The 16,246-nt window shown below is 47.6% G+C and overlaps 1 protein-coding gene across 1 annotated transcript in view; it reads left to right on the forward strand.

Moving 5' to 3' along the window:
- The window catches only part of SLC4A5 (solute carrier family 4 member 5), a 90,416-nt gene extending 74,275 nt beyond the window's left edge, over positions 1-16,141 (forward strand). The window contains exons 21-26 of the mRNA XM_040623308.1: positions 5,857-5,925; positions 6,585-6,758; positions 9,148-9,303; positions 11,075-11,159; positions 12,179-12,246; positions 14,190-16,141. Of these exons, the coding sequence (XP_040479242.1) occupies positions 5,857-5,925; positions 6,585-6,758; positions 9,148-9,303; positions 11,075-11,159; positions 12,179-12,213 (519 nt within the window). The 3' untranslated portion in view covers positions 12,214-12,246; positions 14,190-16,141. The remainder of the gene's footprint in view (positions 1-5,856; positions 5,926-6,584; positions 6,759-9,147; positions 9,304-11,074; positions 11,160-12,178; positions 12,247-14,189) is intronic.
- Positions 16,142-16,246: the final 105 nt, after the last annotated feature.

Raw genomic sequence — 16,246 nt, forward strand, 5'->3', positions numbered from 1 at the left:
ATAAATTGTTTAAATTGATTTTTGATTTCCTGGTTTATCAAATCATTCCTGAGCAGGATGGTTCTTAGTCTCCAAGTGTTTCTGAGTTTCTTCCAAATTTTCCTTGTGGGAGTTCCAATGTCAGAGCGTTAGGTCTGGAGAATATGCAGGGAATAATTTCAGTCTGGTATCAAGTTGAGACCTGTTTTGTGACCACAAGAACATGGTCTGTTCCTTGAGAATGTCTCCATGGACATTAGAATAGAATGAGTATTCTTGGTTCTGGGGTAGTGTTCTATATATATCTATGAGGTCCAACTCATCGATATGGCATTCAAAGCCCTTGTTTCTTTTGTCAATTTTCTGCATGGGTGCCTCTATTTCTTATAGTGGAGTGCTGGAGTCCTTACCGCATTTTTATCTATATGTCTCTTTATTCTTGGTTAAGAGTTGGCTTTGTGTATCTTGTTGCTCTCTGTTGGGGGCATATATATATAATTGTCATATTCAATTTGTTGGATACTTGCCCTTAAGAATAATATAGTGCCCTTCTGTGTCTCTAACTGTAGTCTTTAGTTTAAAATCCACCTGTCTGATATGAGAATTGCTACCCCCAGCTTTCTTTGAGGTCCATTGGCGTGAAAGATGGTATTCCATCTTTTACTTTCAATCTGAATGTATCTTTAGGTTCAAAATGAGTCTCTTGTAGACAGCAAATGGATGGGTCGTGTCTTTTTATCCAATCTGCAACCCTGTGGCATTTATGGAAGCATTTAGGCCATTTACATTGAGACTGATTATTGAGAGATATGATTTTAATGATGCCATGTTGCCAGTAAGTCTTTGTTTCTATAGATTGTGACTTTCTGTTCTGTATCACTCTTGGGGCCTTTTTACTTTTATAGAACCCCCCTTAATATCTCCTGTAGGGCTGGTTTCATGGTTACGAAATTTGTCAATGACTGGCGATTCTGGAAGGTCTTTATTTCTCCATCAATTCTTTTTTTTTTTTAAGATTTTATTTATTTATTTGACAGAGAAACAGCCAGTGAGAAAGGGAACACAGCGAGGGGAGGGAGAGGAAGAAGCAGGCTCCTAGCGAGAGAGAGCCTGATGTGGGGCTCTTCGATCCTCATGCATGAGGATCACGCCCTGAGCCGAAGGCAGACGCTTAATGACTGCACTACCCAGGCACCCCTATTTCTCCATCAACTCTGAATGACAGCCTTGCTGGATAAAGGATCCTTGGCTGCATGTTTTTCTCTGAAAGAACTTTAAAAATGCCCCCCCAACCCTTTCTCTCATTCCAGGTCTGTGTAGACAGGTCTGATGTAGTTCTGATACCTTTGCCTTGGTACATGAGAAATTTCTTTGCCCTGGCTGCTTTCAATACTGTATCCTTGGATTCATTATTTGGCGACTGTACTATGACGTGACGTGGTGTAGGTTTGTCGTGGTTGAGCTTGGGAGAGGTCCTCTCTGCCTCTTGGACACGAATGTTTGTTTCCCTTGCTAGTTAGGGAAGTTTTCAGCTACAATTTGTTCAAATATCTCTTCTAGACCTCTGTTTTTCTCCACCCTCTCGAGGATGCTGATGATTCTGACATTGGACGTTTCATTGAGTCAGTAATCTCCCGTAACCTACATTCATGAGAATGGATTTTTTTCAGTCCAGATTCTATTTTAGCTTTCTCTTCTACTAACCCATCCTCCAATTCGCTGATACGTTCTTCTGCCTCATTCACCCTGGCCGTCAGAGCCTCTAGTTTTGACTGCATTTGGCTCATAGAATTTTTAATTTCTGCCAGATTCACTCTCATTTCCACCCTTAGAGATTCCATATTCTCATTAAAATTTTTGTTAATACTTTTTTCAAGTCTACACATCATCTTGACCATTGTTACTCTGAATTCCATATCTGATAATTTGGTTATATCCATATCCATTAGTTCTGTGGCAGAGGCCACAGACTCATTGTCTTTTCTCTGCTGGGGGGGGATTTCTCCTTCTCGTCATTCTGATGAGGAGAGGTTGCGGGGTTGTCCAGAGCCCAAATTATTGACCAGGACCCAGGCCATGCGCCCTTGTTTTATAGGGATCTTAGGGATGTGGGCTTCTTGATATTTCAGCCTGTCTTCTGGGGGAGGGGCCTGCCGCGCCGATACTCAGGCAGCCCTGTTTGGGTAGAGTCTCCGTGTCCCCTGCGAGGGGGGATGGGGATGGGCGCACTGTGAGCCGGTATTTCCAGGCTTTTGTTCTCTGGCGGCTTTCCCTGGGGGTTTGCTGTGCCTCTTCTGAGAGTCAGAGCAGCAGTGGCCGAATCTCAGCCTCTGTCTCAGAACAGAGGGATTGCAGACCGTTCTCCACTGAGGTTCTGGCCACTTTAACTCTGTTTCTGTTGGTGCTGCTCAACCCTGCAGCGTCCCGGGATGTGCGCCCCACACCCGGCGTCCCAGCCCTCACTTCCAGGGCCGGCGCGTCTCTGTCCTTTGTGTTTCTAACGCTGCCAGCCGCCAGCCGCCCCCACGCGCTCCCGGAGCTCCCGGTCTCAGCCTGGTTCCAGTGAGCACACAGGAGCTCCGAGCTCCGTTTCAGTCTGGTCGCGTGTTCCCCGGCTCACGGTCTCAGTCCGCTCTCTCACGGGTGCGTCCGTGAGCCCCGCCCGCTCTCCCGTGCAAGTGGCTACCGCTTCCCAGCGCCCGAACGCGGCGGCTCCCTCCCCCTTCCGTTTATCTTCCGATATCTGTGCGCGGTTTCACGGCTCCCTGCTTTGTACCTCAATACTCAGCGCTGGAGATGTTCATTTGTAGAGATCCAGATGCATCTTCCTGCGTCTCTGGCTGGTTCCGTGGTTGTTTAGGCTGGTCTGGTACCTATCCAGCTCGACTCAGGGGACCGGCTGAAAAAGGGGTCCCCTACTCCTCCGCCATCTTAACTCCCCTCCTGTAGGCCAAAATTCTCCATTTTTAACAAGCTCACAGGCAATGCCAGTAATGGTGGTCCAAAGATCACACTTTGAGCAGTAAGGGATGAAATTTCTCTCTCAGTGGATGGTTGTACTGATTGAGACACAGTGATTTTTAGTGCTAGAGGATCAGTGATGATCTTCAGCCCTGTCATCACCAATCTGCAAAGTTTCGGTTATCTTGCCAAGTGAGGGCGTTGGAGGATGAGGTGGCCACGTTTCTGACAGGTGGCATAAACACCTTACACACTCTGTTCTGCAGATCCCTGGTCCTTCCCAAGCCCTGAGGGGTTGTCCTGTTCTGTTCATGTTTTGCTCGCACCTTGCCGCTGTTCTTCAGGACCGTGGGTTTCAGCATTCTGCCTCAGGGGAACCCCTGGCCATATCAGAAGCTCCCCCTCTGATCCCCATGAGGTGTTCTCATGGTCTCAGCTGCAAATCATATGGGAAGGCTGCAATGTCCTTATGTTTGTGGGATTGTGATCATTGTCAACTCCTCCAACATAGAGTAAAAAACTAACACTAGAGGCACCTTTTTTGCCATTTTACTGTTTCATTAATGTTTGAAAAGGGCTTTCTGTGGGGATCCTAGGAAGATTTGTGTGGATTAATCTAGAATTCTAGATCACAGCCCCATCACTTGTCAGTGTGATGTCATGGACCTTTGGGATTTGCCAAGCAAGCTGTTTGAATCTGCAAATGACAGGACAGGAGATATTTTCCTAGGGTTGAAGGGTGACTTTTCAATCAGGCATGGATAACTGCAAATTCTCTAACACTTAGCCCAGTTCTCCTCATGAGGTCCAAAGGGAAGTTTTAAGCCATCTAGAATTTGTGTTATTACAGACTATAGCTAAGTCTTTTATCTAAGATTTTATTTTGTGGGCCACCCAGGTGGCTCAGATGGTTAAGTGTCTGCCCTTGGCTCAGGTCAAGATCCCAGGGTCCTGGGATCAAGCCCCATGTTGGGCTTCCTTGCTCAGGAGGGAGCCTGTTTCTTCCTCTCCCTCTGCCCCCTACCCCACTTGTGCTCTCTCTCACTTGCTTTCTCTCTCAAATAAATAAATAAAATCTTAGGGAAAAAAAGATTTTATTTCTCTCTCAATTGCTCCCACATTTTGAGAATGATTAGGATAGTGTTCATGGGAATTTTTACTTTGTTTCATAACTGGGCAAAAAATCTCATAAGCCACATACAAATGGAATGAAGCAGTGGCCCATATTTCCCTTCTTTACTTTAAGATCAAATGTCTTGGATTGAGGTTTACAGCATATGGGTCCGAATCATGGTTTGTGTTTAAAAAATGAACCCAGTCTAACTTATGTTAAAAGAGGTTACTTATTTATTGGACATCCTAAGTGGCATCTTAAAGTTGAGCACAGGACTTTGTATTTCCCACGTGTTCCAACATGACTGCCCTGGAACCGAGGCAGAGCCTTGTTCACAGTGGCACATGTCAAAGGGGCAGATAAAGGGAAGGAGGAGGGGGTGCTGGGCGGCTCAGTTGGTTGAGCATCCGATTCTTGATTTCAGTGCAGGTCATGATCTCAGGGTTGTGAGATTGAGCCCCACATTGGGGTCTACATTGGGCATGACATGGAGTCTGCTTAAGATTCTCTCTCTCGGGGTGCCTGGGTGGCACAGCGGTTAAGCGTCTGCCTTCGGCTCAGGGCGTGGTCCCAGCGATCTGGGATCGAGCCCCACATCAGGCTCTTCTGCTATGAGCCTGCTTCTTCCTCTCCCACTCCCCCTGCTTGTGTTCCCTCTCTCGCTGGCTGTCTCTATCTCTGTCGAATAAATAAATAAAATCTTTTAAAAAAAAATATTCTCTCTCTCCCTCTCCCTCTGCCCCACCCCTGGCCCCTTGCTCTCTCTCTCTCTCAAAAAGAAAGAGGGCGCCTGGGTGGCGCGGTCGTTAAGCATCTGCCTTCGGCTCAGGGTGTGATCACGGCGTTCTGGGATCAAGCCCCACATCGGGCTCCTCTGCTGGGAGCCTGCTTCTTCCTCTCCCACTCCCCCTGCTTGTGTTCCCTCTCTCGCTGGCTGTCTCTCTGTCAAATAAATAAAATCTTAAGAAAGAAAGAAAGAAAAAGAAAGAAAGAAAGAAAGAAAGAGAGAGAGAGAGAGAGAGAAAAAAAAGAAAGAGGGAAAGAAAGAGAAAAAAGAAAAAAGTGGGGGAGGGGGAAGAATGAAAGAAGCAGAAATATAGCTTAAAGAGACTGGATAAATACCTCAAAAGGCTTCTAAAGAGTCATAATGATGATTGTAGAACAGTATGAGTGATATGGTCCAATTTTTGAAAAAGCTAACAAGTTACCTGTGAGCATGATCAGAAGGAAAGATGCCCACCAGACCATTAGCCATTAGTTGGCAATTAGTGGTGGTTGGTTTACCTATGCACATCTGTTTTGTTTCTTTTTTAAATCCAATTGTGTAGGGTATGTAATTCTTGTTAATCAGCACGTGCTCTGCTGAGGGAGGTCAGCTCAATAAAGATTCCCAGAGCAATACAGCTTTGTGGGGTCCTCAGCTGGGGCTGGGAGGGGAAAGGAGCTGACAAGAACAAGCAGGGGGTTTCTATGGAGCTTTCTTACGTCCCAGAAGGTGTGTCTTCAGCCAAACCACATGGCTGCTGCAGGGACAGAAGCAGGACAGCAGGGCGTCTAGGCTGGGGGAGCAGCTGCATAAAGAGAAGGGGGCAGGACAGCCCTCCCCACCAACACTGGCTCCAGATCTGCTCTCAGAGGCTCAGTTCCCCTAAACATCCAGCTCCTTCATGGCTTGGGGAAAGCCAAGGCAGGCCAGGCTGCCTCTGTGACTTGGCAGATGCTGTCATACAGAACAGGGTGGCCAACAGCCCGCCCCGGGCAAAGACCCAGTCCAAAGCTCTGCTTCCCTCTCTCATTTTCAGTACATCCCCATGCCCGTGCTGTATGGAGTCTTCCTCTACATGGGCGTGGCCTCCCTGAATGGCATCCAGGTAAGCTCTCCCCACCCCACAGAGCCCCGGAGTCAGCTCTCCACGTCTGCTGCCATATTACCAAAACCCCAAGTGCTTCCTTTCCCAGTTCAGCGGAAGAATAAGGGTGATAAAGATACTACCATATACTGTGTGCCAAGTAAAATCACTATGCCAGGCCCTTCACAGATGTTCTGTAATGAGATCTGTGTAATAGGTGCCGTGAAACCTAGTTTACAGACGAGGGAAAGGCTCATGATTCACAACACCGATGGGGCTGACTCCAGTGAGCCTTTCACTACATCTCTCTTCTTCTCTAAGGCAACTCCAGCAGAAGAAAATGTTTTCTTTTGTTTTGTTCTTTATTTAGCAGGATACACCAGATGTCTTGGATATCTTTGTGTTGCAATTAGTTGCATTTTCCTTGAATGGGGGCAGTGTCCATTTGTGGCCGGCTTCAGGCCTGTGCCCCACAGACAGGGCTCAGGCCTCCTCCCCTAAGGGCTCCCTGTGCGTCTTCCTAGACCTGCAGTCCCCCTCCGGTGCATTCTTAGTCCGGACAAGGGGCTACCTTCTATGAGACCCCACCGCACCACCCCTTCCCGCAGTCCCAAGCCCCCAGCAGGGCCCCCTCCCTCGCGGGGTCCCCACTGCCTGGCTGAGCTCGCGCCCTCCACCAGTTCTGGGAACGCTGCAAGCTCTTCCTGATGCCGGCCAAGCACCAGCCGGACCACGCCTTCCTGCGGCACGTGCCCCTGCGCCGGATCCACCTCTTCACGCTGGTGCAGATACTCTGCCTGGCGGTGCTCTGGATCCTCAAGTCCACGATGGCCGCCATCATCTTCCCGGTCATGGTAAGGTGGGCGCGGGCTCCCCATCCTGCTCGGCCAATTGGGCCTGGGCAGGCGTCCCCGGCGGGGAGATCCGCCGTCACAGATGGCCCGCCTCTCTCAGGGTCACAGAGGCAAGCACAGAACAAGATTCGGGTCGTGAGACCAGGCCAGATAGAGAGGGGGGTGTTGGGGGGCAGTGCGGGAGCCTGTGGGCTAATGCTTCGGGAAAGCGTACAGGGCTGGACTGGGGGCCAAAGTGAGGACAGAGAGGCAGGATTTGAAATATGCCCACCTGGGATTCTCAACCCTGGGTGACCATTGGAATCACTTGGGAGCTTTTCAAACTTGTTCCCGGGCCTCACCCCAGATCAGTTAAATCAGTATCTGTCCATGACACCGAGGCATTGGTGCCTGTAGTAAGTCTGCAAGTGAGCATAAATGTGCAGTCAAGGTTGGGAACCACCACTCCAGGGAAAGGGAATGGGTCCCCTCCAACAGGGCCCTCATGGGGTTTAGCGGTAACAAGAGGAAAGGAAAGGAAATTATGGGCACGATTAGCATGTGTGGAGTGCTGTTTCATTTAGTCCACAGCAGCCTTGAAGTACTACTACCCCATTTTACAGGTGAGAAAACTGAGGCTCCGAGAGCATGTGTGAGTGACCCAAACCGCACAACCGAAAGGACCTGAGCCAAGATCCATACCCTCCCCCTATTGATTTTTTAAAAATTTACATGCAGTAAAATTCACTCTGTGGTTCTATGAGTTTTAACAAATGCACAGGTTGGGGCACCCGGGTGGCACAGCGGTTAAGCGTCTGCCTTCAGCTCAGGGTGTGATCCTGGCGTTATGGGATCGAGCCCCACATCAGGCTCTTCCGCTATGAGCCTGCTTCTTCCTCTCCCACTCCCCCTGCTTGTGTTCCCTCTCTCGCTGGCTGTCTCTCTCTGTCGAATAAATAAATAAAATCTTTAAAAAACACACACACACAAAAAAACAAATGCACAGGTTAGTGGTTCCACAGCCACAGTCATGATACAGAACAGTTCCGTCACGCCTAAAATTCCCTCAAGCCATTTCTTTTCTTTTTTGAGAGAAAGTGAGTGAGCACATATGTGCAACAGCAGGAGCAAGGGGGAGGGGGCAGAGGGAGACTCTTAAGCAGGCTCCATGCCTCTCACAGAGCCCGACAGGGGGCTCGATCTCACAACCCTGGGCTGATATCAAGAGTGGGACACTTAACTGACTGAGCCCCCCAGGAGCCCCCCACTCATGCCATTTCTATACAGACAGTGCTTCTTCCCACCCCTGCCCCTAGCAACCACTAATTTGTTTTCAGAGCCAGGATTTTTATTTTTTTTTTATTTTTTATTTTTTATTTTTTAAAGATTTTATTTATTTATGTGACAGAGAGACAGCCAGCGAGAGAGGGAACACAGCAGGGGGAGTGGGAGAGGAAGAAGCAGGCTCATAGCGGAAGAGCCTGATGTGGGACTCGATCCCGGATCGCCAGGATCACGCCCTGAGCCGAAGGCAGATGCTTTAACGACTGCGCTACCCAGGCGCCCCAGAGCCAGGATTTTTAAAACCCAGGTCTGTCCAGCTCTCAACCTCTACTTGCTCCCAAGAAGCAGGTCAGTGAGGAACCAGAGTTAAATCCTGGCTGGTTTTCTCCCTGACTTCACTTAGTGGCTGGTTCTTGGGAGTGAAGGGGCAATATTTATAACTAGTTACCCTGGGCCCATTGAGTTTGTTAAAAGGCCAGTATTTAATCCTTCCCCAAAGCACACATTTTTCCCCCCTTAATTTGTGTATGCTGAACAGAACCAAACTTTCTAGAGTTTACTGTAAAAATTCCTGATATCCCAGTACACTTTATTCAGTGTACTTTATACTTGTTAACAGAGAGATTGGCAGCTCTCAGAAATAGGGACAGAGGGACAGTGGGTCTCAGAGCATGGTCTCTGATGCTGAAGTATCAGCATCTCCTAGGAAACTTATTAGAGATGCAGATTCTCGGGCCCCACGCCAGACCTGCTGACGCAGAACCTCTGGGGGTAGCCCCCAGCAGTGTATGTGTTAACAGCCCTCCAGGTGTTTTGATGGAAGCTCAAGTTTGAGGATCACAGATTTAAAGAATAACTGTAGTTCTGTGGCCCTTGGTCTCTGCCTGGCTCCCCCACCTCAGCTATCACAGGCTCTGTCCCCTGGCTCATTGGTAGGCTTTGCCACTCAACTGAGGAAAGGCCAGATGAGAGGAACCAAGCTGGGCAGGTGGTAAATGATGCTTTGTCAGAGCTCTTGAGATGGCTCCAAAGATACCAGAGAAAGTTCCTAAACATAGCTGAGGGAGAAAAAACTGTCTGAGTTTGGATCCTTGAGCCCATGGTTTTCTCTGAACTCTCCCCACAGATCCTGGGCCTCATCATTGTTCGAAGGCTTCTGGACCTCATCTTCTCCCAGCACGATCTGGCCTGGATTGACAACATCCTTCCAGAGAAGGAGAAGAAGGAGACAGATAAGAAGAAGAAGAGAAGGAAAGGGACCCATGAAGACAGTGATGAGGAGGTGGGGAGAATGTGAGGCCAGGGCTGAGGGAAGAGACCAAGTCAGGTGGCCAGCTGTGATCACCTCCACTTCTGCCCAGGTCAGGTGGCCAGCTGTGATCACCTGGGCCTAGTCTGGGATGAGCTGAGGCTTCTGCCTGTGTTGGTGTGGGGTGCTGAGAGTTTGTCTGCTTATGGGAGTATCCTCAGCGTGGGCCATAGTGAATGAGCCCCCCGCCCCCAACCCAAGGAAAGGCTGGTTGCCACACCCATTCTTTCCCATTTCTGTGAGCTCCTGGGGCCGTTATCAACAGCAGGGCAGGTCCTTGATGGAACAGGGCAGAAGACTCAGCTCCATCATGGGGGAGGTTATGAGGACCGACCTCCAAAGAATGGAGTAGGTCTCAGGGGAAGAGTCTGATGGGCACCAATTAGTAGACTGGACTCCTGGACAGGTGGAAGGACTGGGAACAAGGTTTGCCTGCCCCTGGGGTATTAGGGAAGAAGGTGGGGAGAGAGGCATGTCCTCACTGGAAGGAGGGTGGCTACATTCCCCAGATGCTGGGGACCACCTGGTTGCCCCATCTACTCTTCTCTCATGCTTCCTCCCCATCCCACCCCCAAAACAGGGAGTCAACAGACAGGAAGCCAGTCCAGACTTAGAGTTCACAAAATGTGAAGCAGAAAGATTGTCTAGTTCAAGTACTCATTACAGATGATGAAACGGTCCTCCAAAAGGGAAGTGGTTCACCCAAGATGGACATATGGCTAAATGTCTAAAAGGGAATTAAGAAAACCATTCCTGATTTTTCATTTTATTATTATTTTAAAGATTTTATTCATTTGAGAGAGAGCATGAGTGGGGGGAGGGGCAGAGGGAAAAGCAGGCTTCCGGCTGAGCAGGGAGCCAGATGCAGGCCTAGATCCCAGGACCCTGAGATCATGACCTGAGCTGAAGGCAGACACTTCACTGACTGAGCCACCCAGGCGCCCCCTGTTCCTGACTTTGAATGTGATCATTTCTAATATGCTAAGCTGTCCATGCCATCTAGCCACATGCCTGGCTCCCGTTCTCCCAGGCCTGACCTGAACCCACATCCCTGTATCCACCTGAACCATCCTAGTGGTTTTGCCTTTTGCAGATCAAAGCTGTTCATTTGCTGGCTGATTGGTGGCAATCAAATCATCTTCTGATGGTAGTGATAGATCCAAACTCCCCTGTCCTTAATTGCTTTCCTCTTCCAGGTAGGAAGAGGCCCATCATTCATTCACATGTTTTTCATTGACAATTTAGATGGTTTGCAAAGACAGGACTTGAGAACAAAGAAACTGAGAATCTAAGTGCCTTTTAAAGACAAATGCTTACTCTTTCATTGATTCATTCAATAAATATTTGTGTGGCTACCACGTGCCAGGAACTATTTCAGGGTTGGGGAAAAGCATGATATATTCAGTGGAAAAATGGGATTCAATTTGCACAAATTCATTTTACACGTCTTTACAGCAACAGCAGCTATAGTGTGAGATTCACTCCTGAGAGATTGGTTACTGTGACAGTTGAAACTGTTCTGATCAGTAATGTTCCTGGAAGAGTTCTGTCCTGTTTAGGACAGCAGGCTAACTGTGATTGCCCCTCAGTGAGCCCCAGAGGATTTGCGGCACCCTGTTTAGACTGGATGTAGAGAGGATTGGTGGTTGGCACATTGTGGATGCATGTATTTTCCAACTTGGCAAGAGAGTCAAAGCTGTTGAATTGGTGGTGTTTATCAGCTTTTCCCACTGTTTCTCTCCAGCCCCAGTTCCCTCCTCCCTCAGTTATAAAGATTCCCATGGAAAGTGTCCAATCAGATTCCCAAAATGGTATCCACTGCATTGCCAGTAAGTAAAACACATGGTGTCTCTCCCTTCCTACTTACTACTAATTCTCCACCTCTTCCTCCAAGGAACTTCCATCTTTAACTCAGGGGGACCTAATGGTCTTAGATGCTAGAGGACTCCTGTGGTAGGCAGAGTTCAGTGAGAACTGGGCCACAAGGATTCAGACTTCAACCAGTGGAATCCCCAAATCAAATCCTGCAGATGCCAGATCAAGCTTCACTTCCATTTAGGCAAAGCCCCTCATTCCTTCCTTTCCCCTGGTACCTCCTGATGCCGGTGGTACCATCTGGCCCTCTCTTGCATTGTGTCAGACCACATCGATCCAAACATGACCTGCTGAGCCTCCCATGCTTTCCAGTGGTTGTTGAAAATGATTGAGGGTTCAAATCCAAGCTGAGCTGTCCCCTTTAGAGAAACAGGCAGCAAAGCATTTGGATCATAAATTGGAAGGTCCTAGTGGTTGGGCTGTGATTCTGGATGACTAACTGCTGAAAGGGAGGCTGCCTGGGAGGGATTGGGCATTGCTTACAAAGATCCTGGGGGATTCGGTGGCTGCCTTTACCCCCTCCCAGCTTCAGCTCCCTACCGGAGGGCGGTCTTGTCATCAAGACCATAGCCTATCCTTGGAGTAATCAGAAAGATCCCGCTTGAGTCCTCATCTCGGTGGTCTTAATGCAGAGCTTGCCACTTTGCTAAAAGACCCAGATTAGGCTCCTGCCAGGGCCCTTGAGGGGCTTCCCACCACATCTCCGTCATTAGTACCTCTTTTTTAGTTGCTAACTCTCTTTCCCATTTGTATACTTCCATCACCCTTTCTCACTCTTCCCTGGCCCTGGCCCTGCCCCACACCCACCTATCCTGGCTGACAGCCCTCTGGGGAAGGAGTAACTGAGCCAGAAGCAATCTGTGAGGCCCCTGATTTCCTCTTCCGTAGTGTTGGCTGTTGGGTTTAGAGAAAGGTCTTCTCCAGCATCCTCCTCAAACCTGCTCCACAACTGACGTTGTCATTTTCCTGCCAGGAAAAAGATCTTCCAGTTGGAGTTACTCATTCTGATTCTTCCTTCAGTGACTCAGAACTCGACCGAAGGTAATGGCCGTGGGCTAGACTCCTTGGGTATTAGATAAGAGACTAAGCAGTGGCCAGGAGGGTGGAGGGACTAGGATTTCCCAGGTTAGCCAGTGTCTCAGTAAAACGCCTTTGCCGGTCCACCTTGGGAGACAGAGGGGGTCAGACCTGATTATTGGTGTCAAGTAACAAATCTGTCCTCTTACTGACATAACATGATTACAATACACGAAGGTATTCTACTTTAGAAAAGGAAATTACAAAATACTATGTAAAACTGAAAACACTGGGGGGAAAACAATATAGAGAAAAACTACATATGACTGAAGTATACATTATTGAATGCCAGGATAACTGAGCTCAAAGATCAACACTAGGTACTCCAGTACTTTGTGGAATAAAGTACTAGCATGGTTAATTAGGAAAGGTCAGAAGCCTAACTAAACATCAAAGATTAAGTGGAGCGTGCGACTCTTGATCTCGGAATAGTGAGTTCAGGCCCCAGGTCGGGCATAGAGATTACTTTAAAAAAAAAAAAATGGAGAGGATAGTCAAGAAAGGATTCCAGGCCTAGTTTCCAGGGGCCCCTGTGCCAACTGTGATACCTTAGTGTTGTTAATGAGAAGCCATGAAAAAAGTGGACAACTTGATGACTGAAAACAAGGAGGGCTCAAAAATAGAAGAGAAAGTCAGCCTCAGCTCTTACTGGGGAAGATGGTAGGGCGCCCCTACGTGGTGCCCTAAACGGGATGGGAATCACTCTACTACATCACACACGAGCAAAGGCACAGGCTAGCCCAAAGCTACAGGTAGAATAACCTCTGGGCTTAGATGCAGTCATCCACGAGATTTTAGAAAACATGAATGAGATCGTCTAAGAAGTCAAAGTTGTTAGCACATTGCCAGGATGAGACGGGACGTCGTAACAAGCCCCCGTACAGCAGACCCAAGGGCACTCTAGCCTAGGAGTGTCACACGTCCAAATTACATCGCCGCCTGCCTTCTCATCCTACCTGCCCAGTCAGGGTTCCTACGCCGTTACACGAATGCCACTGATTTTATATATGAGGGTGTTGGGAGAAAAGCAGTCTATCCTGATTTATTTTCATTTTTAAGTAGCCTACACCAAATCGAACCTCTAATTGCTCCAATTTCAGTCCATGGAGAGAAAATATGGACCAGGATGGGGCATTTCCACATACAAACATGGTACAGCTGCACTGGTGTTTCACCAGCTCTGTGTAAGTAGGTGGAAGGAGACCACTGAACAGGTCCGTTTCAGTGAAGGAAAAGGCTCAGCAACATGATCTAGTTTAACAAAGGTTAAGCATCCGAGATTCCCCAGGCATGATGCTTAATCCCTGGGGGTCTAGAAAGACAGGCCTTCGAACAAAGACTTACGGCTCCGTGAGCCGAGAACAATGGAGCACACATAAGAGAAAGGACAGTGTCTGAGGGGGGGATCGGCCTTATCTTGAGAGTCCAAGAACGATACATGGGAGTCTGCCAGGTGCACAGAATAAAGAAGAAAAGAGACAAAAGAAGGGCATTTCAGGCAGTGGGAACAATCCTGAAATACCATTTGAAAGTAGACCCACAGTGAAGACTGCTGGGCTGGACAGGCAGTCAAATCAGAAATAGTCAGGAGTGCAAAGTAGAAGGCCCTGTGTGGCCACACTAAGGAGCTTGGATTCTACCTCTTGAACGGTGAGAATCACAGACAGATCTGTGATCCAGAAAGCTCGCCTTGGCAGCAATGTGAAAACCGGGCTGAGGCCCCTGGCGAGACTAGCTCAGCAAGCACAGCCGCAGGCCAGGCGCAGAGGATGCCGCTCGCTACCTTGACGTGTTCAGTTCCTAAGCCAGGACCAAACCACTTGCTTTAGAGCCCTGCTCCGGGCGAGAGCGTGGAAAACACCAAGTACTAGATAACGCCCTCTTCTTTCCCTCTTTTTCTCATCCAGCATCACACTGCACTTCAGAATTTCCTGTCCAGCTTCACCTGCTTTCAACTATTCACAGAGCCCAGTGTTCATGGTGCCACAGGTGAAGATAGAAATGGAGTCAGACTGTGACTTCACAGACGTGGACAGATACGGAAGAGAAACTGATGGCGAGACCACCCTCTAGGACACAGCTGCCCCCAGACAGGGCTTCAGCTTCACCGTGGGAGGGCACGGTTGCATCGTCACTGTGCGGTCTGGGCCAGACCCCTGAACTTCTGAGCCGGTTTCCTTATTTGCCAAACAGCTGGAGTCATTCCACTTGATAGGAAACTGATCTGTGGATGAAAAGTACTACTTACGTGCAAAGCTGTCTCCTCCTTTCTGTAGTTATGAAAACAACCAACGGAAACATGGTACCTTATTTTAAAATGCAGTCCAGGATAGAAATTGTAACGTTTCTTGAAATGAAAACAGTGCTTGCCCCCTAAAATATAGCTGAGATAAAGGGGGCAATAGTAAATTTTTATTGAAACAAATAACAGATTTTTTTTAAAGCTTAGATTTTAAAGTATCTAGATGGTCTTGAACAAACCACTGAAACGCTCATACTTCAGTAGACCAAAGTTGGAAAATTTGTTTTGCAACTTGGCATAGTAAGAAATGCATAGAAGGCCCTATCTTCCCTTCCCATCTCGTGCAGCTTTCTAAGGCTCCTGTGGCAAGTCTGTGCCATCTGCATGCGTTGTGGGCCCTGGGCCAGCACAGAAGTGTGACTGGAGCGTCCCCAGACTGAAAAGCCAGTTCCCAAAGTCTGCTAATGAAAGAACCAACACATGAAAGTGGGCACATTTTCAAAATAAAATCGCTCTTGTTAAAATGAAACTTTCAACCACATTATCTCAACAAAATGATCCTTTAAATTAACATCACTGGTCTTTCACATCCAGAGTAAGACTTCCTTCCACCCTCGGGTAGGTCCTTCCTACAGGTTTTCAACGGCCTTGCTCCCAAAGTCAAACGCCCACCCACAGGTCCACTGCGTGTTAAGCAGCGCTAATGTAAAATGATTATAACTTTGCAGTATTAGATTAGTACTTTAAAGGAACGATTGGAAGTTGGGTAGATTAATAACTCAATAAGCAAACCCTTCCTCATGAAACTTACTACCAGTCTATCTTTAATCCCCACTTACCAAACACCAACCTTGTTTATTCAACACCTACTATGTGCCTGACAGCCACAACGCAGCTGACATGTACTTTCTCCGAAACAACTATGGATTTGAATCTCAAGGAAATCACTTCGGTTAGTTATTACGTTTACTCATGATGACCAAAGCAGGTGCTTTTTTTTCTTCGTTCTTTTCTGTTTTTTAAAAAGACAAATGACACTAGAGCATCAACACTTTGGGTACGAGGACAGCTAATTGTGTTTGCGATCCTCAGAGCTTCATACAGTGCCTGGTCCCTAGAAAACTGTGTTGATTAAGTAAATCTCAGAGCTCCCTTCCAAGGGATACTGCCAAGAGGTAAAGCTCTAAACTTCTGCTGTACTGATTGCAGCAAAATGACTTAGCTGCTCACTAATCCAGAACCATCCCCTGAATTTAAGGATAAATTCTCTATCTTCAGCTGCACCAATCCTGGGAGATCTAACAATCGACCCTTAACATTTCAGTTTTAAAACTTGGCTGATTTCCAATAGCACTTTGTCCAAATTAAACTGTAGAAATGTTATGGATTCCGGAGTAAATGTGCTTGATTAATCAAGTTGGAAACTACAATGTTAATTTTTTGTTGCTGTAAATTGATCACTGTAACTTTCACCTTATTATGTCATTTATATTTTGTATATACATGAACATTTTAATTTTGACAGCTTTTAACAGGTTGACATTGTTACGTCTCCATGTAGCAGGTCAGAATTCCACTTGTAACTATAATTCAATAAAACTTAACCCTGTCTGCTCACCTTGCTCCATGTTTAATAATTTTGGTCAAGTCAGCAAACATGGGATGTGGACATGAGCTAAACCTCACTTACAAAAACATCTCCAGCAAACTATCCTCTTTCAT

The sequence above is a fragment of the Ursus maritimus genome, unplaced genomic scaffold (genome assembly GCF_017311325.1).
Source record: "Ursus maritimus isolate PB19 unplaced genomic scaffold, ASM1731132v1 scaffold_6, whole genome shotgun sequence".
Classification (NCBI taxonomy): domain Eukaryota; kingdom Metazoa; phylum Chordata; class Mammalia; order Carnivora; family Ursidae; genus Ursus; species Ursus maritimus.